Here is a 21,250-nt window from a genome sequence, read left to right on the forward strand (position 1 = left end):
CAGATTGAACCAAAAGAGGGTACTTGGTGCGTGGTAGATTTTCCTCCTGAAGCTTCCGCTGGGGAACTTAACAAGGGTGCTTTCAGAAGAAACGACAAGAGGAGGAAACTATCTCCAAGGGACGAAATCTCCTGCCACTACAATTGCCACGCGCAACTCTCCAGGACTAGACGCCCGGATGGGTTGCCGGTGTCTCAGTGAAATCAGTGCTGCCGGAGATTATTTCCCCTGTTTGGGAAACTAACATGGGCTGAGTGAGTGTGATTCAACAGAGGACGCTATCACAAGTAGTTTGTAACAAGTTTGCAGTACAAGGGGAGAGAATTTTGGGAGAACAGAATCTCCTGACACACCTGCCCAAAATGGGGACAGAATCTCAGGGAACAGATTTCCATGAAACACCGGCTCAAGGCGGAATCCTGCCTTACGTGTTAAACAATCAAAATGACTTCAATCTCATCCAAAAGTTGTAAATAGTAAATACATTTTGTTCGCAATGTGTTCATTTAATTTGTTTTGCTCCATTGAATATTCTTGTTTCCCAAAAGCATTTGTGCGGAAGTAGACTCTGAGAAAACAAAGGATACAATTGAAAATCACTTTAAAATTACCCTTTAAGGGCAAAGGCAGGACACATTAGGAAACTTTCAAGCACTAGTCACGTCTTTCCACTTAGTGTATCTCAACATATTCTTAAATTAACAAACCCGTGAACATTAATTTGAGCTCAATTGGTCGTCGAAGTTGCGAGAGAATAATGGGAAGACACCCCTTGTCGCACAAATTGTGTGCTTTCAGATGCCTTGAATTTGAGACCTCAACCATTCGAGAAAGTACTTCTTCTCAAAAACTAGTTTTCTTCAGAGAGAGCCGTTACTCACAATGTTTTATACTATTATGATCTCTCCATTGCTCATTACCAAGTAAGGTTTTTATGCTTACAATTATTTGTTGAATTTTGAAAGGTATTAGAAAATGCTTCAAAACAACATAATTTAGCCATTAATTTATGGTTTGGTGTAACGTACCCCAGAAAAGGTGTCTTCAAATCAAAATCCTCAGTTTGTTGAAAAAAAAAAGTTGTTAAAGCTTGACTTGAGTAGTATAGTAAAACGTTCGTGTAAAAAGCAATACACAGCTGGCCTTATGTTGCTTTATGTGCTTGCAAATTAGTCTGTTCTGACAAAATACATTAATATTGACAATGAATTTTCTTTTTATTTGACCTCGTTTGAGGTAACAATTTAATTTAAAATTTAATCAATGTCTGTTCAATGATAAAAAGCGAAACTACTGTTGGAGTTTCGAGCCAAGGGGGCAATGATGTGTTTTAGAAACATATAGGTGAATATTTTTGCTCGAATAAGATGAAAATGTTATGTTTATTTAAACAAAACTAACTTCGGTGTGCTAGTGTAGTCAACACATTCACTTTGCTTCAATCGGGCACTTCGAGCCGGATGGTGGCGCATTACTTCTTCCTTTTAATTTGTTTAAGTTTACAGATTTTAGTGATTGGTAAATGTATCATTCGATAAATATGTTTTTTTTGGATTGACAAAAAGTGATCAGACAGAAACAAAATCACACTACAATTGCACGCACGTTAATCTCCCCAGCTGATGGCTCTGTGGTGCCCGGAAGCTCAGTGGTGACCTTATCATCGTGAGACTTACACGGTCTATTGGAGGGAAATGGTTGATCACCCTGGGGAGCCCCATGTGATCTTGTGGTCACATTTGAAATAATATTTACACACTGGGGGGGGGGGGGGGGTCGAACACACACACTAAGCCCACAATAACATCCGAGTATTATAAATAACGCCCTATGTTGGTCTAACAATTGTGCAGCCTTAGTTTTAACCATGGCTTTAATCTCCTCTAATATTAGGAAAGGCGAGGGTCAAAGGTTTCCGATGATACCATAATGTACGTAGGGATGTACCGAACGACAGAACTGCGAGGAATACAAATCAGCGATACTTTGCGCTATGTAGAGAAATAAAAGGGACACAAATTAAACAAAAGAACGTTTACTTAACAAAATCATGTTTTTTATAGCTTCATGACTAAAATTAAGTTATCTGAATATTGACCATGAAAATATAGATCCTGAAGAAGTAGAACAAAAAAATTGTTACAAAAAAAGAATCTCTCCACAACGACCCCTTCCAAATGTAACCGTCCATTGCGCGCTAAAGCATTGCGCGAAATTTTACTCATTTTCACAGAGCGGGTAACTGGTCTCTGGCTACTACGGCGAACAAGTATATGGACAAGGCAAGGAAACACCAGGGCTACGTTAATATAAAGATCACAGATCAAATGTCAAAGTAATTTGATTTTTGGGATTTGTTTTCATCAAACATTAAACTAAAATGTATCCAGTCAGTTTCTCATTTAGGCCTGGCGTTCTTTTCTTGTTTTGTATCTGTATGATTCAAAAGTGATATTACTGGAAAAAAAGTCGGTCTGATTTAAAGGGGGGGTACAGAATTGGTAAGAAAAAACCTCGTTAAAAATTCCTAAGATCACAGATTTACATAACACTTACACGGTTTAATGATGATGATAGTAGGAAACATCCCTTGAAATATTTCCGTCCAAAATTCCATATTTGATGAGAAAGAAAGAAAAGTAATTTAACGATCGGACTTTATCGCTCCGGTAGCGTTTTATTCATTTTTTTGAATCAATTTCGTAGATACTGCCCTCACACGACAAATAAAAGCTATTTTTTCACTCAATTGGGCACACGTAAATAATTCGCGAACGGTCGGTTTCTATGGTTCGCAGCAATCGTCGTTCTGAATGATGATCGATCTCGCCGCTCCCATAACACTTTAAAAACTTTTTCGAGCGCGCCAAGTTAACCCACCGTTGCATACGAGGTTGTGTTGTGTACATACACGTAGTCTGGCTCCCACACCCCAAATCTCTGACCTATGTTTACATTAAAAGAGGTCAAGGAATATGTGGTCAGCAACTAGACTAACTTAAACTCGTGCACCCCATCCAGTACACACACGCACGGCCCATTGAATACTTTTGGTGCACACTCCATCCACACTCGGCGCGCCGCCGCCGGGGGACTACCGATGCAATCAACCAATATTTGTCAGCAACAATGGATGATCATACCAAAAACGGGCCGTCCGACACTCGCAGAGAGTGCAAAAAAAAAAAAGATCTAAAGCAAAATATAACAAGGACCATAAAAAGACGCTATCTCTGCTAAACACATCGACGAAGCTTCCAGTTTCCGTTATGCAGAGATGGCGTTGAACATCAGTAGAAATGAAAATGTCGTGTGCTAGTACTTAGTAGGTTGGCCACGTTTTTACTGGATAAATACGTCGTCGGCCAACAACATGCACCATCGAGGAGAAGAAGCAGCACCTCCAGTTCCAGCCCTATGAAGTGAGTATTTTGTATTTTAGAATCCAACAAACCCTTCACATCATCCACATCATATCGAGAAAAAAAGAAAAGATTCATTAAGAAAATCTTCACCGTCAAAACTCACTAGCACTCTGAAATCCCTGTGAATTCATGATTTTATTTTTATTTCACCTTTTGGATCCCACCTTTTTATTTATTATAATGTTATAATTTAAGGGAACCTTGAAAAACAAAATCTAGACAATTAGACTGGCCTCTGTATCGAATGTGTTCAGTCACTCACTGACAATATTAATTAAAGCTTTCTTATTTATTTCCACATCTAGAGGCCTACCAATGGCTGTTTCAAGTTCAACACCTGTGGAGACAAAATCACTAGAGACTATCATGACAGTGACTCTATTTCCTCTGGATTGTAAGTTAATTTTACTTCTATGTTTTTGCATTGCTAATAATAAACTTAATCTTTTCAAACCTCCTTGCAAGACACTGGACACTGGTAATTGTCAAATACCAGTCTTCTCATTTGGTGTTTCTCAACATACAACAAACCTGTAAAAAGTTTAGCTCAATTTGTCGTCGAAATTGCAAGATAATAATGATGAAAAAAAAAAACCCTTGTCAGACAAAGTTGTGTGCATTCGGATGTCGGATGCTTGATTTCGAGACCTCTAAATCAAATTCTTAGGTTTCTAAATCAAATTCGTGGAAAATTACTACTTTCTGGAAAACTACGTCACTTTAGAGTACGTTTCATGACATTTTTGTGTTCTTATTTTTTTCAAATTTAGCATCAGTGTCAACTACAAGGTTGAGGGCCAGTTTATTTACCCCCAGGAATTTGAGGGTGATATAACCCTACAAGATGACGATTTGTGGAAGCCAGTGATGTCATGTAAAATAGGGTAAGTTTTTTGTCTTGTTTCTTAAACTAAAGTACCGGTATGCAATTACTTTTATTGTACATACGCAACTGGCATTATTCTATACACAGCTGACATTATTCCATGTATTTTTTAGAAAAAGCTGTGAAGGACTTCAAGTGGTTGCACATGCTGAACAAGTCCACGGAATAGCCGACGAGGATGAGGAAGAAGCTGCACAACTTGAAGATGAGGTTGCCTTCACATGGTCGGGTCTACACTGGATCTTTTTAGATCTCACAATGTTTTATACTATGAACCTCTCCCCATTACTCGTTACCAAGTAAGGTGTTATGCTAATAAATATTTTGAGTAACTACCAATAGTGTCCACTGCCTTTAAAGTGCAGTATTGATTGAAAGTTGCTAAATGTACATACTGGATGTAAAGAAAGGCAATGCCCATGTGTATTTCTGCAACAAATACATTCCTCATCTGTTGGCATTGGTCAGCAATGTGTACAAGTACGTACACCACTCTAGATCTTGAGCAGGCCGAGGTTGGGCTGGCTGCTCTGGTTGCTCGTGCAAAATGTCGAAGATGAGACCTGGGCTTCTCTCTGCAGCTTGCAGCAGCAACTGCCGAAATCCTTCGATTGACATATTTGCAATGCCCTCCTGCGTAATTAGAAATTGGCAATGTTTAATTATTTTGATTCCCTATCTTTATTATCAGACTAACCTTACATTGATGACAGTATACTACAAAAAAATATGTTCTGGGTTTGTAGCTACTGAAATTGTGCAGGTTTATGAGCTGTATACATGCAGTTCGTGCTGTAGGGTTGTCACTACCTACAGCATCCATCTATGTACACCTGTGTACATGAATCCCAGTATGTTGAATAAACACTTGGATGTGGGTGGTTTGCAAGTAAAAGGGGTCCAAGTAGTCTGCAAGTCTACAAAATCATAAGTTTCAATAGAAATATACAATGTACATGTGGGTTTGTTTTACCTTCAAAATAAACTTGTGCATTCCAACTATCTGCGCTAGTTGTGTACCCACATTTCTTGCTAGCAGTCATGGCTGATGTGTTTTAACATTGGTATTTAATTATTTATTTGACAGATTTGACAATTGAATTGATTGTAATCAAGTCCAACAAGAGCTTTGGATTTTGTTGTTCTTAGGTGTGAACATTATTTAATGTAACTCTACAGTTTGATTGTCGAGGGATTTATCAACCATGGTAGAGCCAGAACGAAAGTTATGATTGGGGGGGGGGGGTGAATCCCAGAATTCTAGTGGTAAATTTGTTCTATTTACATGTTTTTTTTTTTTTTATCATAGGCCTTTCTGTGTAGTAAATAATTGATGAGGAATTTAAAATGTCAATAAAAAGTTAGAATATTTTTGCCCAACTTATGTACCACTACTAGTGAATTAATTTTAAATTGATGTTTACCCTTAATCTTTGCTGCCTCTGTTCACGAAGAACAGTCACAGCCTGGGCTTGTGGCAGAGGTTGCAGTGCCACAACCCTTCTGCCTCTAGTGCCCCTGGCTGCCCTTCCTCTCCCCCCTCTTGATGATGCCTCTCACCTTGTGCTGCCTTGTCCCCTTACTGTGCCTAAGCTTGTCCCCTTGCTCGTCTGCCTTGCCCACTTCTGCCCTCCCTTCCTCTGGTTGTAGTATGTAGGTTAAAGACATGATCTTTTTAATTTAATGATTAAAAAGAAAATAATTCAGTTCAGTCTGAAAGCTTACTGTCTGTTTATAAATAATTTCATAAAAGTATGTATCATCTACAGTATCATCAGAGAAATAGTTTTGCGTATAAATAGCTTGAGATGATGTGAAGGCTTACCAAGATGCGACTGCAACAATTACAATATGTTTACAAAGCTGGACCTCGAACATAAATTTTTCGATTTCTTTTTGGTTGAGAGGTTTATTGGATCAGTGTAGAAAAGCAGAAGATTAAAATGAATAATGGTCACTTCAAACATGCACACACGCACGCACTTCACAAATAACGCGCACACATGAGCCCATCATGACTAGTGATAGTACAACTTATTTTTGGCAAATTATTTTGTCTTCTGAAATCTGAGTTTTTTTCTAGCCAAACTACACTCTATAGGGCCATTGTATCCTTGGATTTTTCATATTCATGGTGCTTGAGTAAGCATGGATAGATGTGTACGAATTGCATCTCGTTCTTCCTAAAGTCGGAAACTTAGATTTCACATAAACACAACACTGGGTTGGGGGAGAGGGCTATTTATGTCATCGATTCCTTACCTGACTTTGTCCTTCCAATTCAGGTGAGCACACTTCTTCATCGGCACGAACCACTTGTGAAGAATTCGAACTCATTTTAGTTTTGTACAATAATATACAATGTAAATACTACAACATTCATTCACAGGCGCGTGTACTGTGATGTGTAGCTGCGTTTGTTGCTAACTAAAAAAAAATTCTTCTGTAAACTAATGCTATATAATTACTATCCTCCATTCTTTATTCGAGGAAATTTATATTACAATGGAACTAACCCCCTGTTATGCACTTACTACTAGAAACACACATTCTACCTCTACTCAAGACTCATGGTTGAGAAAGCCGATATGGATTTATAAAAATAAGTGTGTAAATACAAAAAATTACAAAAAAATAAATGAATCACGTGAGCCTACACGATAAGGATAAAACTGCCATTGCCACTGTCAAAAGACATTGTTGAGGCAATCTATAGGCTATGTACAGTATACCGAGTTAAAGAACCACTTGTCGTAACCCCCCTTTCAACCTTGATTTTGGCCCAAAGTTTTTTCCCTGTTTTTGTTGCTCGAAACAGAACAATTAGTCAAGAAAAAGAGACAGATTTTTTAGAATCGCAATAGTTTCCGTGTGGAGGGATGCGTCCGGGCTCGCCGGCTGCCGCATGGCCGCTAGCCTTGATCAAGGCTGTTGACGTACTGTTCCCCGGCCCGGTTCGCGGCACACGCATGCAGTACATTCACAAATGTACATTACCATACATTGTACAGCGAGAACAGTATAGCGTAGTCGTGAGAACGGTCGTGTCTTTGTATTTTCAACCTCATACACGTGGCTCAAACAACTACTTGGGAAGACCCATGTACCGTAAGTGTACCGTATACTGATGGTACATGTACATAGTACGCATGTGTACGTACGCTGTACACACGTATATGCACTGGGTTATGTATGGGGGTGCGCTGGCGGAATTCAGTGATGGGGACTGGGATTTTGCAGATCGCGGCTGGCTGTAGCGCCTTGATCAAGGCTACATGGCCGCCCGACGGCTGTGTGTAGTCGCGGGTCGCCCGGGTTGCTTTGCGCCCGTCATGTGTGATGATCCCAGTATATTTTGTTGTCGTTGTTTACGTTTTCACATAATCCATGTACTTTACCTTATAAAATACAATCTAAGTGAGGAGCTCATACATAGAGCTCATGAGTGATGGCAATTCTAGGTCCATAACTCCCTCCGACGAGAGGGTAGTTTTGGGCCAGTTACAGAAAATAAAGCAGCTATAGGTCTATTATATCATGGATCGGTACCTCTATGATTATTTGGTCAATCGTGGAGGAAGATTCTAAAATGGTAAGGTTTACTCCTTGCTCATATTGAGCTATAGGCCTGACTGACTGGTTGCTCCTTTTTTTTTTAATTTGTTTTTTTATTATCTAACTGTGAATGATTCCTCTTGTTTTATCTTATTAGACACGACACAAATGTATGAAAATAAACTTCATAATTATCATGTTGTTATAAATTATCTAACAGGTAGCGCTCCATGTTCATCGACAGTACTTTTTCATTTACGTTACAAGGATAATATTAATACAATTGTTTATGAGCCTGGCGTATTTTCCACGGTTGATGGAGTGTCGGCGCCATCAACTTGGCAGGTGAGTTGATACACTGTATATTGTTAAAGGCACTGACACTGTGGTAACTACTCAGAATAATTATTAGCATATAAATATAAAACTCTGCTTTGTAAGAGGCTGTCAATAAGTATAACAAGTGAGAAGTACCCTCAGTCTGAAAAACGTAGCTTGTGAAAAAGAGGTAATATTACTCACTAAAATAATAAAAGACTTCTGCCCAGACATGACAGAAGCCTTTTTAATTGTTCCTATCTGAAAGCACTTTTTTGTACAACAAAGGGTTTTTTTCTCCATCATTTTCTTTCAACTTCAATGACCAATTGAGTAAAAAAATCCACAGGTTTATTCATGTTGGGATACACCAAGTGAGAATACTGGTCTTTGACAATACCAATGTTCCAGTGCCTACACAAGCTAGTTTCCATTCTATATTTCTCTGTTCAGATCTATAACCCAAAACAGGTTTAAATTTCCTTTGCGAAGATTTCTAGTGCTATTTTCGGTACTCATGCTACTCCCGTGGGTCGCAACCACCTAAAACCACCACATGATTTTGAAAAAAAAAAAAAAAAAAAATGGTATGACTATCGTAGGCCTATCATGATTTTCGGAGATTCTTTCATCCAAGGAAAATCGTAGTTTTGTTGTACACTGATAAGGCAGGAAATAAACGTGTTTACCCGTTTGTAATTCAAGCATCCCAGATATACACGCTTTTTGTTGTTGTAGGAATACCTATCCAAACTTTAAAAAGTGCTCTAGAAAAAAAAAACACGGCATAGTTTGTTAATGGCTGGCATCCATGCTACATGTATGGATCATGGGCTCGGGAAGACGATTAGGGTGGATGCCCAGCTTGATTTTGAATTTTAAGGTCATTTGGGGGTAAAAAGGTCAAAAAAGGTCAAAAATCAATATTTTCAAAATTTGTGTCCAATTTATTCACATTTGATAGATCTATCCATAAAATGTATTTTTAACTTTATGTTGATACTACAAACCTATGTAATTAACGTATAAACTTTGACCTTGTGCACAAATGTATAGCAAAACGAAGTGTAAAAGTGTGATTATCTTGAAAAGGGTACATTTTGAGTACACCAATTGGTTTTGCACTCCCCATCCTCATTGGTGCATATGTTGGTTTCAAACAACTTTTTTTGAAAGGTAAATATACCCAGGCAGTTTTTGAGAAGAAAAAAAATAATTCAAATACCACTTTCAATACTGGCTCCATTGTACGATTGAGAAACATAATGGAGAAATTGAGTGGCCCACCTTATCTGGTTTTACCTGCTACATCAGACAGTCCAAGGTCGGTCTATGGAATGTTCATCCACAGAGTCATAGTGTGGTATTAAGGTAGTATAGTGTCAAAGGTCCACCGGGATTTCATCCAATGGTGTACCCAATGGAACCGCTGGATCTGAATAGCTGGCCGGGCATTTGGGGCTGAGCCGGTGTACCGGATGAGCTCCTGGAATGACGTTAAAGCTATTTGAACCTACCGGGGGTAGACCGGGGTCGACCCATGGCAGGGAAACGAATCGAGTGCATCCATTTACTTGTGTGGTGGGGTGGAGGGGAGGGGGGCGCTTTTGTTGGAGTTTTTTTTTTAACTGAATGCGTTCCCACTGGATCCACTTCGGAGTTCCGATTGCGCATGCCTGACCTCTGACCTTCGCGACTGTAGATGGAAGATAAACAAAGGCAGACCTCGCTCGCCATTTTCCCCCAGCATGCGTTGCTCGATCATAACCCCAGGGGTTATAGACCAGAGCATTTTGGTTAAAGGAACGAGGTACCAATATTTGAGTATAGGAACATTTAGTGGATAACCTGCTGCTGCCGGGAACCCCCCGCTGTGTGTGGCGCATGGACCCCTCAAAGAGGCAAAATAATGGGCTGAATCAAACATTGTAGGTACCACATGAAACCATGGAGCTATGAAACCAAGTGGAAATCATCATTAACATGATACTAAGTAAAACATATCAACCGCCTGCCAGACACACCCTCCACCAATGTGTAGTGTATAAACCTATGGGTTGAAATTGACCAGTGTCAAATCAGCTCAGATTTACGTGAAACTTTGTCTGACTATTCCACTATGGCTAAAATGAACACACACCAAAAAATAAGTCCATACTCCATATCGTTTCAGAGATACAGCCTCTTAAAATATGCTATCCCCATTTTTTGTTGGAGCTCGGCCCCCCCCCCCCCCCGGCCCGCCCCGCGCGTCGTCGTTGTATTTTTGTCAATCTTTAAAGTCACCTGGAAATATAGAGTATAAAATAACAAACCTGTGAACATTTGAGCTCAGTTGGTCGTCGAAGTTGCGAGATAATAATGGAAGAAAAAACACCATTGTCACACGAAGCTGTGTACTTTCAGATGCTTGATTTCGAGACCTCAAAATATAATTCTGAGATCTCAAAATCAAATTCGTAGAAATTACTTCTTTCTCAAAAACTACGTTACTTCAGAGGGAGCCGTTTCTCACAAGGTGTTTATCTAATATCAACAGCTCCCAATTACTCGTTACCAAGTAAGGTTTTATGCTAACAACTATTTTGAGTTATTACCAATAGTGTCCACTGCCTTTAAATGCAAGTAAAGTCTTCATATAACTGTTTTTAATACTTATAGGAATATTTGCTGCACCGTTGAGTTCCAGAATTGGCATGAGGGCTACTGTTATGATGAGTGGTATTATGGTTGGCGGTTCCATGATTGCATCGTCCTTTGCTTCGAGTATGATTCAAATTACACTGCTGTTGGCATTTGGATTTGGTAAGATTTTTGCTGCTTTCCCTGTCCCGTGTAGCCTTTAATCAAGACGCATGCGGCAGCGGCACCCCAAGATGTCACGCACGAAATAAAGACTAGCGCCTCGATCGCCGCTCGAGCCGGTCTTTTTTGAGTGCGTGATATCTGGCGTTGGTTACAGGCTATGTACCGTGCCGAAAAAAAGGTTATTACTATTTAATGACGGGTAATTAGTGTTGAAAGCGAGTCAATGCATATAACATTATTAATTATTGTTCCTCACATGTAAACGGGATTGATTTTCGCCAATAAACCCTGCAGCGAAACGCCCTTATTGAAGTTTGTTTAAATTCTTAGTTAGACCTATTGGCCCGAAGAATTTTCGTCGTTGTTTAGTCGTTATTGTCATTCGGCAGGGAAACATATCAAACTCGACTTATTGATGTAAGGCTCATTATTGAAATGTGTAATTGTCGACTAAAAAATCGGGCCGGAATCGCAAGGTTTTGAAAAACTAAAAACACTTCTGCATGCCGTTGACGGCACGCATCAAAATGACAATGCTTTGACGTCATGTCTATAGGAGTTTGCTTTGACGAAATACCTCCAATACAAATTGGAGCTCCCAACTCATGACGTATTAAAAACATGAGTGATTACGTAACGGAGCTTTTCGCGAATCTTTCAGAAAAACGCTGGACAAGGGTATTTTTATACACAATTAAAACATGGTATAGTCATGAGACTCGATTTCCTTATTGATTGAAAACATTTTAAATTAAATTCAGCAAAGTTCACGACTTTACATTTTCGTTCAAGCAGGTATTTAACTTACAATTGCCAAGTAAAGCTTGCAATTGATCAAGGTCCCCAAGCCATTTGTCTGCAGTATAAACCTGTTTGGTCGTGTCTTAAACAAATTAAAAATAATCTTATTATTACATTTGTTTTATTTAAAGGGGTAGGTGTAAGTATTTCCAGCATTCTCACACGGGTTCAGATGGCAGAGAGTTTTCAGAGCAACTATGCAACAGCGAATGGTATTGCACAAGCCGGCTCCCCTCTTGGACTAATCGTAGTTGCTCCTCTGATGCAGTTGTTTCTTGATACATATGGATGGCGAGCAGTGTTCCTGTTGATGGGAGGGATTAGCTTACATCTTGTCGTACTCGGCGCCCTCTTACGACAACCATCACTTAAAAACAAGGAACATGCAGATTCGTATCACTCTGTCTCGTCACGCGAGCAAGGAATTGATGACGAACTTGATGAAAAGTCACAACAGAGTACAACTGTGAACAAAACATCAACGTCTGCAAACGGCTGGATAGGTTTTTCTGTTTGTTTCCAGTTGTCGTTTTGGCTACCAACAACGATCTATGTTTGTTTAAACTTGACCGACACTTTTTGGTGTATATACTTCGTAGATCACGTTGCGATGAAAGGTTTCACATTAACTGACGCTGTTGTATTTTCAACAGTTGCAGGTGTAGCGAAACTTGTGTCTAAGATCACCTTAGGGTTTCTCGTGGATAGAGATTTTGTGAAGTTGCGACCTGCATTGCTCATACTTTCGATAGGTTGTGCTATTTGCTTAGTCACTGATATGTGGTTGAAATCGTACTGGTTGGTTCTTGTAATTACCGCTATCTATGTGAGCTTCAATGGTTCCATTAGTTCATTGGTTGACGTCTACACCAGAGAGTTAATTGGAACCGAGTGTCTTGCATCTGCATTCAGCTGGATGGAATTGATGAATGGGATTCTAACCTTCTCCGGCGGATTCGTTCCAGGTATTTAGAAATAAATAACTGTTTTGATTTGACTTGATTTTGATTTGATTTATTGTTAATGACACTGGACACTATTGGTAGTTGTCAAAGACCAGTCTTCTCGCTTGGTGTATACCAACATATGCATAAAATAGCAAACCAGCTGTGTGAAAATTTGAGCTCAATTTGTCGTCGAAGTTGCGAGATAATAACGAAAGAAAAAACACCCTTGTCACACGATGTTTGCTTTCAGACTCTTGATTTCGAGACCTCAAATTCTAAACCTGAGGTCTCGAAAACAAATTCGCGGAAAATTACTTCTTTCTCGAAAACTACGTCACTTCAGAGGGAGCCGTTTCTCACAATGTTTTATGCTATCAACCTCTCCCCATTACTCGTTAGCATGTAAAGTTTTATGCTTATAATTATTTTTAGTTATTACCTGCCTTTACACGGTTTATTCTGTACTTCGGTTCGACCATTTTGACACAATTTACCAACAAACAGAAGAAATACCGAGAGCAGAAACACCACACTGAATAGTATAGACTATACTGGCAGTGCAGTGTAGTCTAGATTTCAAGCCGTCCAGTAAACTAAATTACACTGTGGCGGACGCGCTTTGGCGATTTACAACTGCGGGTAGTTACACTATCCAATATCAAGCACCATAGTCTTGGGCCAAGACTACATCATATCTGAAAACCAATCTCTTTGTCATTTCTTTCACTAGGTCTGATTTACGATATGACTGGAAACTATGACATGGCGTTTATCATCATGGGATGTCTTTATGTGCCACCATTGGCGGCGCTCTTAGTAGAGCGCATTCGACGTACTAAAAGAGATGCATGAGATGCATGTTGTTGGGTCAAGTTTTTAGTAATGAATATTGATCTCAATGTTGGCCTTATATAAACTGCGCACAAAAAGTTAGGAAACTTTTTTCAATCATATATTTATCATTTATTACTCTGTTTGTATTATGTAATGAATAGGGTAGATGGCCTTAGCTTTCGATCCAATCCGGACCTTCTTCAGAGGCATAAAACAAGTACAAACAAATACGTATACATCCATTTATAGAAAAAGAGAGGGGGAAAGGGATTACGGAAATGATCCAGAATGAAGCGGGAAAATAACAGCCAATGAAAGTTTCTATTTCAGAGACAAATAAGTGGCTATGGACCAATAGTAGTGAAGTGGCGAGGACAAAGGATTTTTAGAATAAAAGGATGGGTTACTGGACCATAAAAGTGTGAAAGTATGTGTTCGACAACAATGCAGGGAGACATGAAAGGGTAGGATTAGAGAGCAAATTTATTACTCTGTTTGTATTACGTTATATATCAACATAAAGCTGATGTGTTCTTCTTTAAATGACACCACATTTGCAATGATGACATAATTATTGCTTACATTGGCTACATAATGATAATGATAAAGTCACAAATCAAATGTGCCAAAATTACCGTTATCTGTACTATAAACAGTCGATAGGTAGATCAATAATCATACCGGTCACGCTTCAGAACCATGAATGGTTTACACATAGATGTGCACCAGTGAGAACACCCCACACCTTTACCCCCCCCCCCCCCATCTCTTGAAACAACTTGTTTTGGTATTCGCAAGACTCATTACTGAACTCTTGTCTCAATATAAAGTGGATTAAGATCAGTAAGTTGCCTCGCTTGCTTGAACTACAAAAAAGTGTAAATCTTTGGATAGTTTTGGCACATTTGATTCTGTTTCTTTCTCACTCATGTGGCCATGTCCAGCAGCATGCCATCACTGCAAATGTGATATAATTTTAAAGAGGAACACTTCAGCTTTGCATTGATATATAATTTAATACAAATAGAGAAATAATGTATAAAAATACACTTGATTGAAAACAAGTTTTCTAACTTCTTGTGAGCAGTTTACTTATAGCATGAGGGTTGTCCCCATAATGTGTACAAGAGCTTCCCCTCCCCCGAGGGCAAGCCCCATGTGAGTAGAATCTGCAATAGCCAGTGTGTATCTCAAATCCCTATAGCTACTTCGTGTTTATAACCCAGTAGAGATGTTTTTGCAATTACAATGCAGACCTTTTGTAGGACTCAAAACACAATGTTCACTGATTTGTTCTTCTTCTTCTCGTGTCTATATGCTGCTTATATGGCTATCCCTCCAGTTATAGTTGGCACACTGAAGGGCAGTGTCGGTGGCCTCAGCCAGGTCTTGTTATTAAACTTACATGGTTTGAAGATAATGATAGTAGAAAGCTTCCCTTAAAGTTGTACCTACTGTGATGATGTATAGTTTTTGAGAAACGAGTAAAACAATGTCACGAAAATGTTTATTTTATCTTGTACGACGTAATTACCAGTTATGGTACCGGAACTGTTACGTTGTACAGACTAACATTATTTTCGTGCATTGTTTTATTAATGTCTCACAAAAACAACAGCACCATAAGCAAATCATTTTTCTAGTGAAGCTTTGTACTGTCATTGTTCTCAAACCGTGTATAACAATGAATAAAAATCTATATAGACATTGTGTTTCGAGTCCTACATAAAGTACCCAAACCTTTAAACTGTTCTACTATGACTTCAGAATCTCATGGCGGAAATACTTTCTTTCTATTTATCACACGATATGATCTGCAATGTTAGCATCTTTAAATCATGGTTTGAATTGAGCTATATACACATTAAATGCACTCGTCACACTGGTAATATTACTCAAAATAATTGTACGCATGAAACTTACAAACAATGGAGAGCTGTTGATAGTATAAAACAAAAAACCATCTCTGCCCTCACAGGTCCCCACTTGCCCGTTGGTGGAGAGAAGCAATAATAGTTAAGTGTCTTGCTCAGGGACACAAGTGTCACGACTGGGAATCGAATACACACTCTGCTGAACACAAAATCAGCAGAGCTTGAGTTCGGTGCTCTTAACCGCTCGGCCACGACACCCCCACAAACCAGCAACCAAACACTAGTGAAATGACATGCTGGGCGACAAAGTGCACATTATCAATGTAGCTCAGGCTCAAATGTGATAACAGTTTATTTAATAATTGTAACATTATTTTCAAGGTGAATTTGTTTTATGTAACTTTGATTGTGATGTCAGACTGTAGGTTTGGATTTTAGCAGTAGTCGGCCTATATGGGTCAAATAACTGTAATTGCTTTGTTCTTCACATGAAATACATTGACGGGTTCCATCAGTTTGGCATCATGGTGTTTTTTGTATGGTTTAATTAACATGTACTGATTAACCCTAGCTATCACTTGGTCCCAGCAGCCAGGCTATCCAGGAACATGGTCAGATTCTTGTCAAGGAAGTACGTCATGCGTGCAGTGTATTTCTATGTTGCAGTGTGAGTGTGATGCATGGTGGGACTAAGCATTTTCGGGGTAGACCAATGAGCGTGCTTGATACGTTTGGCCACCCCAGCCCCTTTGGTTAAAGACAGTGGACACTATTGGTAATCACTCAAAATAATTATTAGCATAAAACATACTTGGTAACCAGTAATGCGGAGCTGTTGGTAGTATAAAACATTGAGAGAAACGGCTCCCTCTCTGAAGTAACGTAGTTTTCGAGAAAGAAGTATTTTTCCACGAGACCTCAGACTTAGAATTTGAGGTATCGAAATCAAGCATCCGAAAGCACACAGCTAATTCGTGCAACAAGGGTTTATTTTTCTTTCATTATTGTCTCGCAACCGCTACGACCAATTTAGCTCAAATTTCCAAAGGTTTGTTATTTTATGCATAATATGTTGAGATACACCAAAAATGCGAAGACTGGTCTTTTACAATTACCACCAGTGACTTCAGGGTCTTTAAAGGCAAGCGCTGGGGACGAGTGAATGCCCTATTATGTTGATAACGATCAGGACCAATGGACTCTGCCTGGTTCGCTCGTCCCCAGCGCCTTGCTTTAACCAAAGGCGCTGTGGGATGGGCAAACGTATCATCACTGTCATTGGTTTAATAATGCGCAGTCCCATCATGCATCACACTCACGCTGCACCATATTTCTATGCACTGTACGCATGACGTACTTCCTGAACAAGATTCTGTGCAAGCGATTAGCCCATCCCAGCAGTCCTGGATAGACTGGCCGCTGGGGCCGAGTGAATCTACCTGGTAGGGCAAACTTCGTCAGCCCTATTACAAAACAATGTTTTGCCCGGAGGTAACAACCCGCATACAACCGACCACGAGATCAATGTAAACGTACATATCATTTGCCACTGGGAACGATGTTGTATTTAAGCTGACGTGTTCGAGGTCACGGATTGCTGATGTGCACAACATGATAGGGATTTTCCATTACATGTACTGTTGAACGCAAAAACGGTGAAGGCGCTCATTTTCGTTACATTGCTCGGTGTGTTAATTTTGATAGCACAATCTACGTAATTGCTCGCGTAATGTGCAAATTGCAGCCTGGGGTTGCGCATTGCTGTCGGAATAGATCACGAAGGGCTAACACAAAATTGGGTATGTAAGTTCAATGGTTCAAAGTGGATGTTTGTACCTCCATGTATGAAATAGGGTTCGGCTGGATCTTAACAAAACAAAACTATTTCTGACGTGATATTGCTAAAAACCTGTAGTTGAAAGTTTTTTAGTCATGAATCATCCCTGATAAATTGAAGACTGGGTTGTCAATAACAACTCACTTGGCAGGTGTTATACTTATATGTATCTTTTTTATACTTATGCGCAAAATAATAAACCTGTGAACACTTGAACTCAATTGGTCGTCGAAGTTGCGAGATAAAAATGGAAAAAAACACTTGTCACACTGAGTTGTGTGCTTTCAGATGCTTGATTTCGGGACCTCAAAATCTAATTATGAGGTCTAGATATCAAATTCGAATGTTTGTGGAAATGTGCTTAGTTTCTCGAAAACTACTGTAGAGATGGCAAAACTGATACACCTTCCAAGTGTAGAGAGGTGTGTGGATTATCAGTGTTAATTGCCCCCCCCCCCCCCCCCCCCCTTTTCATTTTGTAATAGAACTTTGACCCTACCTTTAGAATTAATGGATCAGTCCAAGATTGCCACATCAGCAGAGATACTCTAGACAGGATGTTGGTCTGGGCATTCTGATACCAGTGATGACCAGTAACAGACATTAAAGGAGTTTCTTCAAGATATATATCGTGACAGTGGTTTTTCATTATTTTTTACAGGTATGTTGATTTTATTTTCTTTATTAATTCCATTGTGCTTTTTAATAGAACTATCTAGATTATTGAACTTCATTATTTGATTTGTGTTATGAACTTGATCAAGACAATGTCACTTGAAGACAGTTGGGAGTTTTCACTCCAAGGTTACAAGATCAAGAAAGGATTTGTTTCAGACTTGGAAGACAGTTGAAATGTATTTTAGAGTTTCCGTTGTTAAGTCATAATGGACAGTGATAATGATTTGATTTAGATGAAGTGAAATTGCTTTCTTTAAATACTGCTTGGACTTTATTTAGTAGTTAAAGGTCACTTTTATTTGCTAAGGTATCACTTTTCTAAGTTTGCTTTCAAGTGTTAAAGTGTACTTTATTTGTAATATAGACATTCATTACTAGTTTCTGTTTGAAGTATTTGTTGGAAAGAACTGTAATGTTCTTTCAGATATATTTTAGTTTGGAAGTATTGTTAACCAGTACTTTGACCGAACTCCATGTATAGAGAATATTGGTAGCCAAAGACCATTGGTTATTGGAGGTTCAAGATCTTCCTATACTAGACCACACAGTGTGAGCCCAGTGGCTCTGAAGTTGTTTATTGGGTGGTGTTGCAGTAGGGCAGGAAGTGAGATCAGTAGGCAAGAACACCTACTTTTCTTGTGCATACTTAAGTAGCTGTAGGCAAGAACACCTATTTTTCTTGTGCATACTTAAGTAGCTGTAGGCAAGAACACCTATTTTTCTTGTGAATATTTAATTAGCTATGCCTTGATCATTTACTGCAGGGACAAGATTGTAATGATTGTAGGTTGAACACCTGTTGAAAGGAGTTATTGTGTATGCATTTAAAGGTGTTTGTTTTATGAAGTTTATTCTTTGAACCATTTTGAACCAGATTTAGAGATCAGTATATTTAATTTAGTTATTTGTTAGAAGTAAGTTTGAGTTTATTGCATTACATCTTCAGCAAAGTAAGTAAGTACATAGTTTAAAGATTGACAAGTACTTAATGTTTTGATAATGGTTGATGTAACGTGATTCTGATACCAGTGATGACCAGTAACAGACATTAAAGGAGTTTCTTCAAGATATATATCGTGACAGTGGTTTTTCATTGTTCTTTACAGTGGTCATCAACCCGATTTTAATGTGCTCCGTTTAGATTGCCAGTTTGGGTAATTTGGCGGGTGCAACACTACGTCACTTCAGAGGGAGCCGTTTCTCACAATGTTTTATACTATCAACAGCTCTCCATTGCTAGCTTGTTACCAATACCAAGTACATTTGTATGCTTACAATTATTTTGAGTAATTACCAATGGTGCCCAATGCCTTAACCCGTGCTTTGAGTGGTCTGTATACCCTGCAAGATATGTTAACAAAAATTTTACCACACAGGCGAAGTTGGATTCTACTCTACTGATTGACCTCTGTGCTTTCTGCTCTACTCCATATAGTACTGTACAAAAACCATGGTTGTACAAAACCAATGATTGCTAAAACCAACGATTGCTAAAACCAACGGAGGGCTAGATAGGGCGCCCTCTGCCTTGTTAATCATGGATCATTGTAGAATAGCATGAGTTTTTATGACGAAAGTGTCAGAGAATGCTACTCAATGCTAAAGCATAGGGACAGAATCCTACACAATGTTAAAGCAATAGGGCCAGAATCTACACAGTGCTAAAGCATAGGGGAAGAATCCTAGTTCCTACACAATGCTGAAACATAGGGGAAGAATCCTACACAGTGCTGAAGCATAGGGCCAGAATCCTACTCAAAATTTTGACTCCCATAAATGGCCGACCGTGTTAGTTCTCACAGTAGAAGGAAAACCACGCAATTTCAAGGCAAACTTGTGTGGATCATTGTATTCTACTTTTAAAACATCTTTTCAACTATATGCATTATATACAAAACGGTTACAAACGCTTTTGTTTTGACCAACTCGTCCGATCCAAGGCAACGTGTTCCTTTAAGCATAGGGACGGAATCCTACACAGTGCGAAAACATAGGGCCAGAATCCTACTCAATGCTTAAGCATAGGGCCAGAATCCTACTCAATGCTAAAGCATAGGGCCAGAATCCTACACAGTGCTTAAGCATAGGGCCAGAATCCTACACAATGCTTAAGCATAGGGCCAGAATCCTACTCAATGCTAAAGCATAGGGCCAGAATCCTACTCAATGCTAAAGCATAGGGCCAGAATCTTACACAGTGCTAAAGCATAGGGACAGAATCCTACACAGTGCTGAAGCATAGGGCCAGAATAAAGCATTAAAGAGGAAGAACCTTAATCAATGCAATGCAAATTAAAGTCGACAAAATTAATTCAATTTAATATAAAACAGGTTTATTGAAAAAATCCATCGCAATTACAAAACTGAGTTCCACATATTAATGTCAAATAATCACATAAAAAACAAATTTAAAGGTTGCGTTTAACCATAGAGCTATACATATTGAATAATAATATTAATAATAATAATAATCTAAATTTATATAGCGCTAACTTGCTCTGTGTTTTGAAGCCACCCTGGGCACAGACATGTCTGATGTGTTGCATGACTATGACACGATTTTAATTCACATTGACGCTTTTTTTTTTTTTTTTGGCGTGTGCGCTTTCGTACGCAACTGCCCATTAGTGTCTGTCTGCGCTACGAAAACTTAAAATAGTATACATGCCTTTTAAACATTACGCAAATGACGCTCGCAGTTTGGACGCTCATCAGCAGATTGTGCGTTTACTTTTGCTGCATCTTATGGTTCGATGACACATAGAAAATAACAAATGCACTATCATGCAAATAGCCGTACAATTGCCGTACAAAATATCAAGCTTTTTTGTATTCGTTTGTACATGAACATTTGATGCGCCCACATGGCTTCAAAACTTAACTGCATGTATAATGGGGTGTTAGCGCTCTAGTCACATCAATATATATAGCTCTATGCATTTAACAGAAATCTGTCATAATAATAGAAAGTGCTTCCAACTTTGAAATTGTTTTGAACTTGAACCTTTTTCTTGTGAGAAAATTGTCTGACCAAGGTCCTATTATGGGTGAGCATTCATTGCTCACTCAAAGTTATGTATCCCAAAAACCGTTTTTGTGTGAAAATGTATTGAACATTTTAAACAACAGTTTGTGAGAAGTAATTTGTTTGCCAAGCAAGTGTGTTTACCAACATTTTGTTGCAATTCCATGGTAGCTAAAGATTGACAGCCACTGTTGAACAATGGCAAAAGACCATCACTTGCTACAAACTTAAATCTCCTGCCATGTTTAATTCACATGTTCAC

General features: G+C 39.0%; 1 protein-coding gene across 1 annotated transcript; it reads left to right on the forward strand.

Moving 5' to 3' along the window:
- Nucleotides 1-11,965: 11,965 nt before the first annotated feature.
- On the forward strand, nucleotides 11,966-13,592 carry LOC139950979 (monocarboxylate transporter 12-like). Its single transcript, XM_071949807.1, has 3 exons — nucleotides 11,966-12,251; nucleotides 12,447-12,758; nucleotides 13,471-13,592. Exons 1-3 carry the CDS (start codon nucleotides 11,966-11,968, stop codon nucleotides 13,590-13,592), a joined length of 720 nt encoding a protein of 239 aa, XP_071805908.1.
- Nucleotides 13,593-21,250: the final 7,658 nt, after the last annotated feature.

The sequence above is a fragment of the Asterias amurensis genome, chromosome 18 (assembly GCF_032118995.1).
Source record: "Asterias amurensis chromosome 18, ASM3211899v1".
NCBI lineage: Eukaryota > Metazoa > Echinodermata > Asteroidea > Forcipulatida > Asteriidae > Asterias > Asterias amurensis.